Raw genomic sequence first — 12,296 nt, 5'->3', positions numbered from 1 at the left:
TGCTGATAGGACTCAGTTTTGATTTAAATTCTATGCCTTTATTCACTGAAAGATTATAGTACCACATACAACAGCACAACAATCAGTCAAATGTGGCAAGAAATAGGCACCATAAGATACATTGTGGTTGTTTGACAAGGCAAAGGTTGGCATAACAGCTGTTATATTGGAGTTCAGGACTCTGCTATGAAGTTAAGATAACGCAGCATTTTTACATCACTCTAACTGATGCACTGTTTCCATTACGATTCCAAACAAGTCGATAATGTGTATATTATAAAAGTTCAATAGGACAAAAGTGCTTTTCCTCTACCAAATTTTATGGCTGACGGGGACATATTTGTGTCCACTACTTTAGATTATATACAAGTTTGATGCTTAGTACTTTCTATTGTGCATCTTTCTGAAAGATAGAGAGACTTTATCCAACGTGAAATGAAAGCCACTGTGCAATGTTACCTTTTTCACTCTGAAATATTTTTAAATCAGTCAGTTAATATCCTGATGAATTCTAAAACACCTTTACACATAATCTACTTTAACAAAAGAAAATATGTAAACAGGTGATGTTCACAATTTGGCCCGGACAGAATATATTCACATTTTAGCAAGTCCAAATTTAGGCCCCAATCCTACAACTGACAATCTGCCCACATGATGTCAGTTGCCAGATCTGAAACTTACCTCCCTCCTGGGATTTAACTGTATGGGTAACAAATGCCCATGAAAGACAAACTTCAATCTATGTTGCTTTAATCCTCAAACTGGCTGTTCTTGGGTTTGCACTGCAGACCTCCTTTGTCCCAGCTACTCGTGCCTTCTTTCTCAGGGAGAGGCTCCAGCCCATCTTATATTTCTTGAATGGAGCTAACTGGACCTCTTGTAACCTCAGAGTGACTCAGAAAAAACACCTTTTCAAACATAATGCAGCAGAAAACCCCTGGAATCTGCCACCCTGTTATGCCTCCTTTCATTAGCCCTTCATTTGCAGTTCTCACATTATTTAGCATGGCTAACTTAGATATGATATAGAACAGTGTTTCTCAATTAAATTTGGCCATGGAACCCTTTTGAACTCGATAAATAATTGCGGAACTCTTAACAGTATTTTTACATATGGGGCCAAAAAAAATGTCTATACAAACAACTAGCTCGGTGTTTCTCAATTAAATATAAATTAAATTACACTTGATACCCTCCACCGAAAAATCTGGGACATCTTCCCTTTTTCGGCGGCGCGGAGAACAGCTGCTCGCGGAACCCTAACAGAGTTCTGGCGGAACCCACACCAATTGAGAAACACTGATATAGAGAAAGGCTGCTTGAGTAGCTATTTGCACTGCTATAAAAGAAAGCTAACAAGCTCTGTTCAGCAATGCATCAAACATAAGCTTTCTTAGCCTATCCCCTCCCTTCCTAGTGTTTCTCATTCAGTATCTAGATGTTGGCTCCCACCTCCGATCAGACCAGGATGCCAGCTGCTATCGCCCACTTGTTACAAGCACATTTGTGCTTTCTTCCATGCTGCCCCTCATGCTTTGGAGGTACTCCCCATAAACACCTGCAAAGCTGCCTCATTATCCTCCTTCAAACCTCTCCTTTGCTGGGATGACTATAAGAAATTTCGCAATAGTTTAGGCTGCTGGTGCACTGAGCCACTTCCTGTCACGCTGACCAGTATTGTCTCATTGTTTCCCCCATTGGTTCATCTAGGTTATCTCTTGTCGAATACTTACCTTGTAAGCTCTTTGGAGCAGGAACAGGTTTTTTGGTTCTGCATTTGTATTGTGCCTGGCATAATGGGCTTCTGATCCATCGCTAGGCCCTATGGCAGAGGTTCCCAAACATTTTCCATGCATGACGCCATTTTCAGAGGTGTTGTTCCCCACTACCCCAGACTGCATGGAAGTTGCAGTTTAAAAATGGTGTCCTCCCTGCAGTGTGACCTCACACGCACTGGACATGCAAGGTCACGCCGCAAGAAGGCTGCCATTTTGCTTCACAAAATGGCGTCCTCTGGACTGCGTGATCTCACACACATACAGTGCGCGTGTGAGGTCATGCTGCATGGAGGGCGCCATTTTGTAGAGCAAATTAGCATTCTCTGTTCGACGTGACCGTGTGCATACGGTGCGTGTGAGGTTATGCTGTGCGGAGGAGGCCATTTTGTAAAATGGCCTCCTCTGCACGCTCGAGATTGCTGTGACCCTATTTCCTGATGAAGCGACCCTGCTTGGGGTCACGACCCACAGATTGGGAACTGCTGCCCTATGGTAAGACTAATAAAACGTAAGAAGTTCCTGTAAAGTAATGGGGCTGTATCAACGGGGTTTTTTCTCAAGCAATTTGAAAATAAGAGTAATAGGGACTATTCAGTTCATTGTGGATCGAAGTGCATGCAGGGTCCCCAAATAAGTCATAAATGACCTTTTACCACATAAACATGAATTGCCTCCCGCCTTTCCCTCACCCATGCATGTTTGACAGTCCTAACCACAAACAGATTACTGGTGTTACACTGTAAAACAAGGAGGTTGTCACTAGAAAACAATTGCTGGTAAAAACTGGACAGCAGAGTTAAAGGGACAGCCTGTGATTTAAAAGGCACCGAAGACAGCTTAGTGAAGTAGCAAGTCTGTAGAATATAGCTGGAATGACTGTGTTACAGAAGTCTATACTGCTATGGGGAGCTGAAAATCATGAATATTACACGTGAAACAACATATAGAATGTTGTCCTTAAATAAAGTATCTTTTCTTACAATTTATCTTAAAACATGTCTCAGAGGCATCAATGGTAATAGGAAAAAACCTTTCTTACATGTATTTAAGTAATAGCGACGAAGTGTTGAGAAACACACCCAAGTATAATTTGTAAAGCTGCATCTACTTTGAATTTTACAAAACTGTTGAATCTCTCATAAAATTATATGAGTTTGGGTTTTTTTTTAAATTTATATATAAAGAGGTTGGGGTTTCCTTCTGTTCTGCAACTGTGTAATCAAGACCTAACTAGGTGGCAGCAGAATCATTTGTTACTGAAAGAATTTCACTGTACTGAAAGAAAGAATTGGAAAGAAAATTGATTACACATCCATCCTTCCATTCTATCTAGCCATCTGTTCTATGTAGACACCCATTCCAGCTCTCTCATCATCTAGCCATCCTGTGCTCACCAAAGTGGTTTCTGAGCAATTTGGCGATCACAGCAAAGGGACAGCAATTCAGATTGGCTTTTAAGGCTATATTCCTTTTTATTTGTTTTTAGTAACTATAGGGCTCATTAGTAAAACAACCTTACACCTAAATTGAATTAATATAACGTAGCTTATTCTGATGACAGAAAATAGTTGTAGTGTAATATTTAAAAAGATTTTTAAAAACAGATTTTTCTCCTCTGAATCAGGATCCCTAAGCTGTGCACAAAATCTCCTTTTATCAATTAGTCTTGTGCTGATAATCTGCAATAAAGCAGTAAAGCTAAAAGTCCTAATTGAGGCACTTCGGATAAATATGGAACATCAACAAGACACAATGCACAAGCGGATACTCTCCCACGGTTGTCTCCTACTCACAATCTTCCTAGAGTCCCTAAATTAGAAGGGAACATGCTTCTCGACCAAATGTAGCTGAAAAGCAGTTTATTCATAGAGTACCCTCTGCTGGGCTATTCCTGGTGTAGCTCCAATCTCCTACCTTCTATCTCAAAACAAAAGATGCTGTGACTGCAGCTTCAGTTTGACCTGGAGGGAGGGGGAGACAGACAGATTTTTTAAAAAAAACTAAGCAGCAAAAAGTTGACACTATGTTGTGAAATACAAAAAATTTTGCTTGATCCCTTCATTAAAAAATAAAGCAAGTTGCTCAAGTTAAAATATCCTACAGTCCTGAAGATATCTACGTTAAACTAAGAAAATCTGGGCAGAATATGCACAGCATGCACTGTTACTGCATAATAATGATTGTGGTTCTACAAAAGAATGACTTTACAAATTATACCGCATACCGGTAGTAAGGCATTAAAAAAAAAAAAAAAAAAAAGAACTCTTGTATAAAATATTTTGTTTCTCTTCTCATTTAAGAATTATTTCAAGGTGGATTGTAAAGTGTCTCAGGCAATGACCTTGCTAAAATTCATCTCAACATATCAACATCAACGGAGAAGGAGGATGTAAATATGGCCCATTAATCATGCACAGGTAATATGGACACTGGTACACGCTGAAATTTTGCTTCTCTATTTTGTGCATTAAGGCAGAGAGCGAGGAGAAGTTTAGTCTTCAGTAAAAGTCCATTTTAATTCTTCTGTGTAGACAGCAGGTAAAAATCATCCCACAGATCTGTGTTTAAAATGAAACAAAAATATAAATTATTGCACCAGGATGAAAAATGCTAATGAATGTTAGAAGATCAACTGCAATTTCATTGAACCAAAAAAAAAAAAAAAAAAGGAAAAAAAAAGAAAAGGCCTTTTTATTTGCATAGCAATCAAATTTCCATTCATTCAGACATGGATTTTGCTTTTCCATTAATACCATATTGACAAACAGAGCTCTAAAATGTCAGCAACAAAGGGTCCTTATATAGAACGACACAGGCTCTTATGATGCCTGATTTATCTGCCTGCTACAGTGGTGGACTTCAGGCCCAAGCTCACTGCACATCCAGGGGCCCTTCTCCCTGCAGCCAGACGACTGAGAAAGGTGCTGCTTGTTGATGTGCGCACCTGCAAGGGGTCGAGCACATCTTGGGAGGCTCTGAACGTTACCACTCCCACTGAAGTCAATGAGTCTGATTCTGCTGCCACTGAAGTCAGTGTGAGTTTCAGCATTGATTTTAGTGGGGGCCACATTAGGGCCAAAAGGAGTGAACAGAGATCAGCATCTCAGACCAGATTCCTTGCCTACCTACTCTCCCAGCACCCTTAGGCCACTCGACTTCTTCCCATTCATCTGCGCTCGGGCCTGACACACACTGTGCTGGAGACCAGCTCTTCCCCCTCCACTACTTTGCTCATTGCACGCCTGGCCTGCATCAGATCAGACTTTGCTCTTGCTTGGCTGCTGGGGGATGTTACTGGTGCATGGAGATGAGGAATCCAGTCACAGGTAGGATGAGGCTGGATGGTGCCCCACCTGTCCTAATTTGCACTGGGCCCCACAGAACATAGGCACTGTCCTGCCCCCAACACATCACATATTTCCTTTCAAAGTGGGACAAGAGAAGTGCCAACAATCTAGAAAGGAATCCGTGTCCCCCAACAAATGATTTCAGTTGGTGTTGGAGGGGGACTCGCAGGATCAGGCTCTGTCAAGGAGAGCCCTGTTGATAGATCTTACAAAGAGAGTGTGTGTCTGTGTCCTGACCAGCATCCATCTCCTTAGCTGTTTTTTTCCTCTTACCTTTATCTTGTTTGTTACAGTAGGTTAATTTCTGGCAGCTATTTTTCCATGCTCCAGAATGTTAACAACATTATTCTATTTATAGTTCCCGGCTGACACTTGGTAATGAAAATATATTCTCACGACGTGTATGTGCTTCTCTGGCTTTCTCCTTTTCACCCCCCTGACCCCATCACATACTTCTTGAATGACTGAGACTTTTCATGCTGTCAGGCAAAATTAGAGGAAAAGGGGGTATTTCTGAAGTTTAAAATGACATGCAACAAAAATCATATCGGTGATGCCCCAAGATGGTCTGAAGTCACATTGGGATTCCAGAAGGATGTCTTCGGCAAGAGGGAGAAGATGGTTCAAAAGGATGTGAGCAAGGATCTTCCTGGCAATGGAGAGGAGGGCAATACCTGGGTAACTCCCTCACATTGACTTGTCCTCTTTCTTAAAAATGGTCACAATATTGGCATTCTTTAGGTCAGGTGGAATTTCCTCATTAACCCAAATTCTAACAAGAAGTTGATGAAGTTTTTGCACAAGTTCTATTCTACCAGCTTTGAAGACTTCCATGCGGATGCCATCTGGGCCTGGTGCTTTGTTGTTCCTAGTCTCATTAAACCAATCTTGATGGTGGGGAGTGGAATATCCAATTGATTCAGCACATACCTTGTGAATAATAGTCCTGAATTCCTACCAATGTGTTTGGATGTCATTGGTGTTGTCAGGTAGGTCAGAGAGCCTCTCAATGAGGCATTGATGAAGAGTCTCATGACTAGCATGATTTTGAAGTGGCTCTATGTTAAATCTCTTCTGCATTCCTTTCGGTTGTTTATGGTGTTGTGGTGCAAGTCGCATGTTCCTGGTTGATCTGACTAAACGATGGTCTGTCCAGCAGTCATCTGTACCTCTCATGGCTCGTGTAATATGGACATTGATATGATCATGGGCTCTAATGAGAAGAGATGCCAGTGTTCAGAAAGTGCGTGTTTCCCAGTGGTCTTATATTTGCTCCTCTGTCTAAAGATGGTATTTATGATAAGCAAATCATGCTCCACACATTTACTGAGGAGAAGAATGTCATTAGAGTTAACCTCTCCTTGGACCATTTCCTTGTTGTGGTGGATAGGCTTGTGTGTCCCCAAAACCCTGAGACCAATGTCATCTGGAGTCTTGTACTCTGGTAGGGTCACTCTTGGTGAACAGTTCTGAGGTGAGGTTCCAGACAAAGTGCAGTCCAACCATCTCAAGACCCCAACGGCAGAACAGGCGTATGTGAGGACTTGTCAGTTCTCTGCGGCTCTGAAGGTGGATGAGGGCTGCAGCAGGACGGTTGTCTCAGACTTTTCCTGCCACCGGGTCCAGGGCTCCTTCCTGTCAAGGTTCGTGAGGTTGCCACCTGTGCACCAGCTCCCCACATTAAAAGATTTCATGCATAGGCTTCTGCTAAGGGTGTTAACACCTCCCACTAACAAAGTCCTGCTGTGATGGATGAGTGGTGGTGGGGACAGGAGCAGTGATCTCTGTGAGTTCCTAGTCACAAATCTGCACACAGGCAGCGGCCACGTGTTGGTCACCTTAGGCCTGGTCCTGGTCTACACTGCTGCGCCGGGTCAATGGGAGATACGCAAGCTATGTACTGTAGAATGCATATCTCCTGTTGACTTACTGACTTTGACTTACTGCGGCGTCTTCACTGGGCTGTGCCGATGGGAGACGCCCTCCAGTCGACACAGCCTTATGCTTTTCACGGGGGTGGATTTACGGCATCAACTGGACAGCACTTCTGAAATTTACTGAGCAAGTCTCCACTCCCTGTTCAATCGATCCTGCGGCACTGATTCGGGAACACCGACACTGCCGTGGCAGTGTAGACATACCCTTACACCTGGATTTGTGAGACCCAAGTGGAATTTGGCAGCAGCGACCACAACTGAGAAATCCTTTTCAGGATCCCCTCTGCTCACCCTGAGTGGAGAAAGAGGCTATAAAAGATGCCCTAAACATAGGCTGTTCCAACCCTTCCTTCCCCCACCCCAGCTAGATGGCCGTGGTCAGTGGGATCTCTCTACGTACGGTCAGAACATACAAAGCAAAGTAACAAAGTTCGCGACTTGGAATGTTTGCATGTCCGTGGATTCTCTGAACAGCGACTATCCTGAAAGAAGAACTGTCATCATAGATACAGAACTTGCAAGATATAACATTGATTTTGCTGCCCTAAATGAGACCTGTTGGGCAGATGAAGATCAAGTGAAAGGAGGAGGAGGGGGCTCTACCTTCTTTTGGAAAGGAAAGTCATCTGAAGAGAGGCATATCCATGGGGTTGGTTTTGCCATCAAGAACAAGATTGCTAGCCAGCTTTTATAACTCCCTATGGGTATCAACAAATGTCTCATGACTCCATATCTTAAGCTTACTAACAACCAATATGCCACAGTCATCAGTGTGCACATTCCCGTACTTGATGATGATGAAGACAACAAGGAGCAGTTCTACTGTGCTCTTGATGCTATTCTCACTACCACAACCAAAGAAGGCAAGATTATCCTCATGGGTGACTTCAGTAGAAGAGTTGGGTGACATCCCAAACTCTGGATAGGTACCATTGGGAAAGAAGGGGTGGATAAAGTTAACCCCATTATGCAGCACTTCAGTGATATGGGGCTGCCTCTGCTCTGAGGGAAGTTTCATCTTGAATACTACAGAATCTCAAAGAGTTTGTTCATTTGTTACAGCAGGTAATGTGCGTGCAGTGCATGTGGATCTGCTGCCACGTCCATTTTCTGCCTCAGCTGTTTCTACTAATAAGGTTTTGATGCACTTGGTCACATCTTGACTTAATTGCAGTCAAACTCTCTTGGCAGCTCATTTAAAAAGAACATCTCCATGAAGCTGAAGCAGGTGCTTTTTTTCCAGTTCCATGACAAAGGGGCCTGTCAAAATAGCAAGGGAGCTGCAAAAGATCTACAACCAATTCACAGACAAGACAGCTGATTACTAGTTTGACAGTGCACGGTAAACACATAGGGCCTGATTCTCATTTACGCTAAAATCACTTTATACATCTCGAGCAATGGAAAGGGGCCTCAGAGTGAGTGTAAATGTTATTTAGGCCTCTCTGCGCTGCAATGTAGACTTACAGCAAATGAAAATCAGGCCCACAAACCTGGAAGTGCAGCTTGACTCCACACACGGGCTTGGCTCTAAATAGAAATAACAAAACGGCCTTTTTGTTGCAGGAGAGATTTAAGACTGAGGTCCAGTCCTGGCAATCTGAGCTGACCCCACTCACCACTAGGTTGAAAAACGGCACCCGTCATGGCACACGATGGATGACTGGTGGTGCCATGGCATGGTTATTATCTATTTGTATTGCAATGGCACCTAGATGTCCCAATGAAGGAGCGCGGGCCCATTGGGCTAGGCCTCGTTTACACCCACATAAGAGCTCACAATCTAAGTACATGATGAGAGACAACAATGGCTATAGCAAAGAGACGGGGAACACAAGGTAAAAGTGAGATGATTGTGATCTGCTCCAAAGACCAGTGAAGTCAATGGTGGGCTTTGGATCAGTCCCTACAGGCACAGAAATCACCGTTGTGTATTTGGGCCTGGGGGAGTGATCCTTTTTTCTTTTGCTGTCTGTTACTTTCATGTATTACACATGCCCTGTGCCAAAGGCATCTCCACTACCTGCTTGAGATCAGACCAGCTTGTCTGCTGTCTGACTCATTTTAAAACAACTTTATTGTCTCATCTTAAGTCCTGTAACTGCCTGGGTACGAGTCAGATTCCAAGATGCTTGGCTTACAGCTACCCATTACCGATAGTGGGATCCTGTTTGGGGACTAGACCAGGCCTTGACTCTGATGTTGCCTGACTTTAATGGGTTATCAAACTTAAATTAGCTCATCCATGCTGCTTTGCCTGTCTGTGAGCCATGCCCTGCCCAAGACCACTGATAACAGTGGGGTTGTGTGCAATGCCTACACGTTCTCAAGCAGAGGAGGTCTGTGGCCATGTGAATGTGGATTTTTGTACTTGCACAAATATGACCCATTTCCGAACTGAGGCCCCTGATTTATCTGTAAACTAGAAAATGGAAAAAATCTGTGGGATGCTGAGCAAACAGGAATTGGGCGAGGACGTAGTGCTTTCGAGATGAGCAATTTTTGCAGCTGAAAAAGGCAAAACCAGAAATCGTTCTCATAAGCCTGTCTGCTTAAACTTCAAAGTCCAGCTACTTCACGTTTTATCAGCAGCAGTCAGAAGCACATTTGACTTGTGGCAATTTTTATACTTGGAAGCACAGAGGAAAGTTAATGCCAGAGGTGTCTTAGCAATTATTATGCCAGGTTTTCTTATACTAGTTAGTAATGCCCAATATGTAATATGAGATTCTAGAGCCATCTGCAACATTTTGGGGAGGAAGTGTTGTCTAACTGTTAGAGCAAGGAACTGGATGGCAGCTTGCATGGTTTTTGGCTCTGCCACTGACACGGGTAAGTGACTTCATGCATCCATGGCTCAGTTTACCCATGGAAAATGAATATTATAACCTGATATCAAAGGCTTCTTGGGACAATTCAGTAACAGTTGTACCGTGCTCTGCAATCCTTGGCTGAATAGTGCTAAAAGTGCAAATTACCATTTACAGTAGAAACATGATGGTCACAGTCTTGAGGATGAAACAGAACACTATTATGGGATAACAACAGCTAATGAATAATAAATTACGCACAAACACACCCTTCAGGGATCTTCCGAGGGGAAAAGTTAGCCAGAACATCAGATGATCCCAGAGAGGCCAAAGTGCTTTAGAAACAGGAATAATTTCACCTGCCACTAAAATGCAGGTTCCTCTGTTGTAGAAAGCAGCAGAGGGATGTCCATACAAAAGCAGGCCGGACCTTGGCTTTTAAGTTTCACCTGAAATATCCTTCTACAGTAAACTGCCTGGTACTCAATAATTGTACAGTGGAAGCCTGAAGGAGAGAGTCAAACCTATTATTAGGACCTCTGGTTACAGAACATCTAGGTATTTCAAACCTGTTATTTTTAGGCCACTGAATCCTTCTCCTTTGGCAGGAGAGATGCCTATAATAAAAGGACAACCATAAAATATGGAGGGGAGGGAGACAAGATGCACACTGTACTGACAGGGACAAGATGGATTTTGCTAGGGATGGTGGCTCTCTTTCTCTGTGCAAGCCTTGTTTCAGTTTCAGTTCAATTACATCCCTCCTACAGGGGAAACCCACCTCACCTCACCCCATGCCACTCTGCCGCTACAGCTGAACTCTCACCACTTCCAGAACCCTCCCACTTTTACCATACGTCTTCAAGGAGTCTCAGCAACTTGGCTCTCATTTCAGGGACAGAATGGATATTCGTCCCCTTTCCTGGGTCTCTAAGGGGGGCAGGATGGTCCATTCAGTTCCCTGGGTCTTCAAGGCATGTCAGGTGGCGTGGTCCTTAGCATGATAACTAGGGAAAATCTGGGGGGGTTAAGTATTATGGGGTGTTCTTCCTACTTCATGGTGGCAAGAGATCTCCTGAGTGGGTTACCTAATTACCATTTCAGGGATAATGGGATGTCTCAATCCATAATCTTAGTAGTTAACCAGAGCCTGCAAGAGGTGTATTTCTCTACTTGCCCTGTGCTACTCTGAGAGGGTTTTGCACCTCCTTCCCTTTTCAGAAGACTCTATAGGAACAGGGAGAGGGGGAAGGGACAGTAGCCTTATCATATATATGCTATTAGGGATCCTGCAGATGGTCAGAGGATCCTCTAAAATTTCCTTAAGATCAGGCAAGGTGAAGAAGGGGAAGTCCAGCTAGGGGGAGGGAAGGCAAGCCACTAGGAAGTTCTGAAGACATTGAAGTGGTGGTGGTGGCGATAACATCTGGGGTTGTGCAGTGGAAGTGGAACTGTGCAAACCAGATCATCAATCCAGGTTTGCTAACCACCTGTGAACCTTCGCTAATGTTCATGAACATGTCAGAGCCTGAACCTACCCTGCTTTTGAAGAAGGTCAATGGGAGTCTTTCCATTAACTTCTATGTGAGTGTTTTGCTCTGTCCTGTGGAGAATGCATCATATCAATAAGAGTTTGTGTCATTTGGGACAGGATAACTTTTGATTCCGCTGGGATTCTACTGGCTGAACACCTTCTCCAGTCATAAAAATGATCGATCTTTAATACGCAGGCTTACCCTTTGCAGGATGGATTCAAGGTTCCCAATTCAGAACACTTCCACCCCAACACAATAGTTTTAGCACAAATTCTTCTTTAAATACCTCACTTTTTTCCTTTCCTCCTCTGAGTTTTATGTATGGTTCCTAACCATGTTTCTAGTGTGTCTGCCTAATTGATCCAGATCAATCAGCAATATACAACACTTTAAAATTATCTATTAAATATATCAAGACATTCTATTTATATTACTACTCCCATTTTCAACTGGACCACATCATGAAGAATGATTACAGGCCTTATTATTATTTACTCCAACTTTAAGGCCCCTTTACCCAGCCATAGTGGTGTGAAGGAGCCTCAGTGCTAATGAGAATCAGGCCTCATGGTAACTGCATATAAAACAAAAATTACATTTATAATAAAAGTTAGACAATTCCAGAAAATCTATTCCAGTCCTACTGAAACTAATAACAGTTTGATCAAATGAGTTTTGCTAGTTAGTGAAGAGATTTCATTTTTAATTTGTTTGTTTAGGGCCTGATCCTGCAATGAGTAATCCTTACTTAAAAGAGTACAGTGGCCTTAAACATTTGTAGGAACACAAGGTTGTATCCAGACCCCACTGAAGTCATAGGAACTGCTATACAAAATAAGACCAGTGGTACATCTAGCCCCGTATTCTATCTCTGCGATTATTTCGA

The 12,296-nt window shown here is 43.0% G+C and overlaps 1 protein-coding gene across 3 annotated transcripts in view; it reads right to left on the bottom strand.

Annotated features, from left to right (window-relative positions):
- Positions 1-25: 25 nt before the first annotated feature.
- Positions 26-12,296, bottom strand: part of TSPAN11 (tetraspanin 11) — a 113,996-nt gene continuing 101,725 nt past the window's right edge. For 2 of the 3 annotated variants that reach the window (XM_067531037.1, XM_067531038.1), the window contains one exon: positions 26-4,339. Coding sequence is in view for 1 of the 3 variants with exons in the window: in XM_067531038.1 (XP_067387139.1) it covers positions 4,280-4,339 (60 nt within the window). In the remaining 2 variants the exon portion in view is untranslated. The remainder of the gene's footprint in view (positions 4,340-12,296) is intronic. The other variant, XR_010916787.1, reaches the window with a different exon arrangement.

This window comes from Emydura macquarii, unplaced genomic scaffold, assembly GCF_026122565.2.
Source record: "Emydura macquarii macquarii isolate MOO-44397 ecotype Brisbane River unplaced genomic scaffold, CSIRO-AGI_Emac_v2 contig_3122, whole genome shotgun sequence".
Lineage (NCBI taxonomy): Eukaryota > Metazoa > Chordata > Testudines > Chelidae > Emydura > Emydura macquarii.
This window is presented reverse-complemented; position numbering and strand designations above follow the sequence as displayed.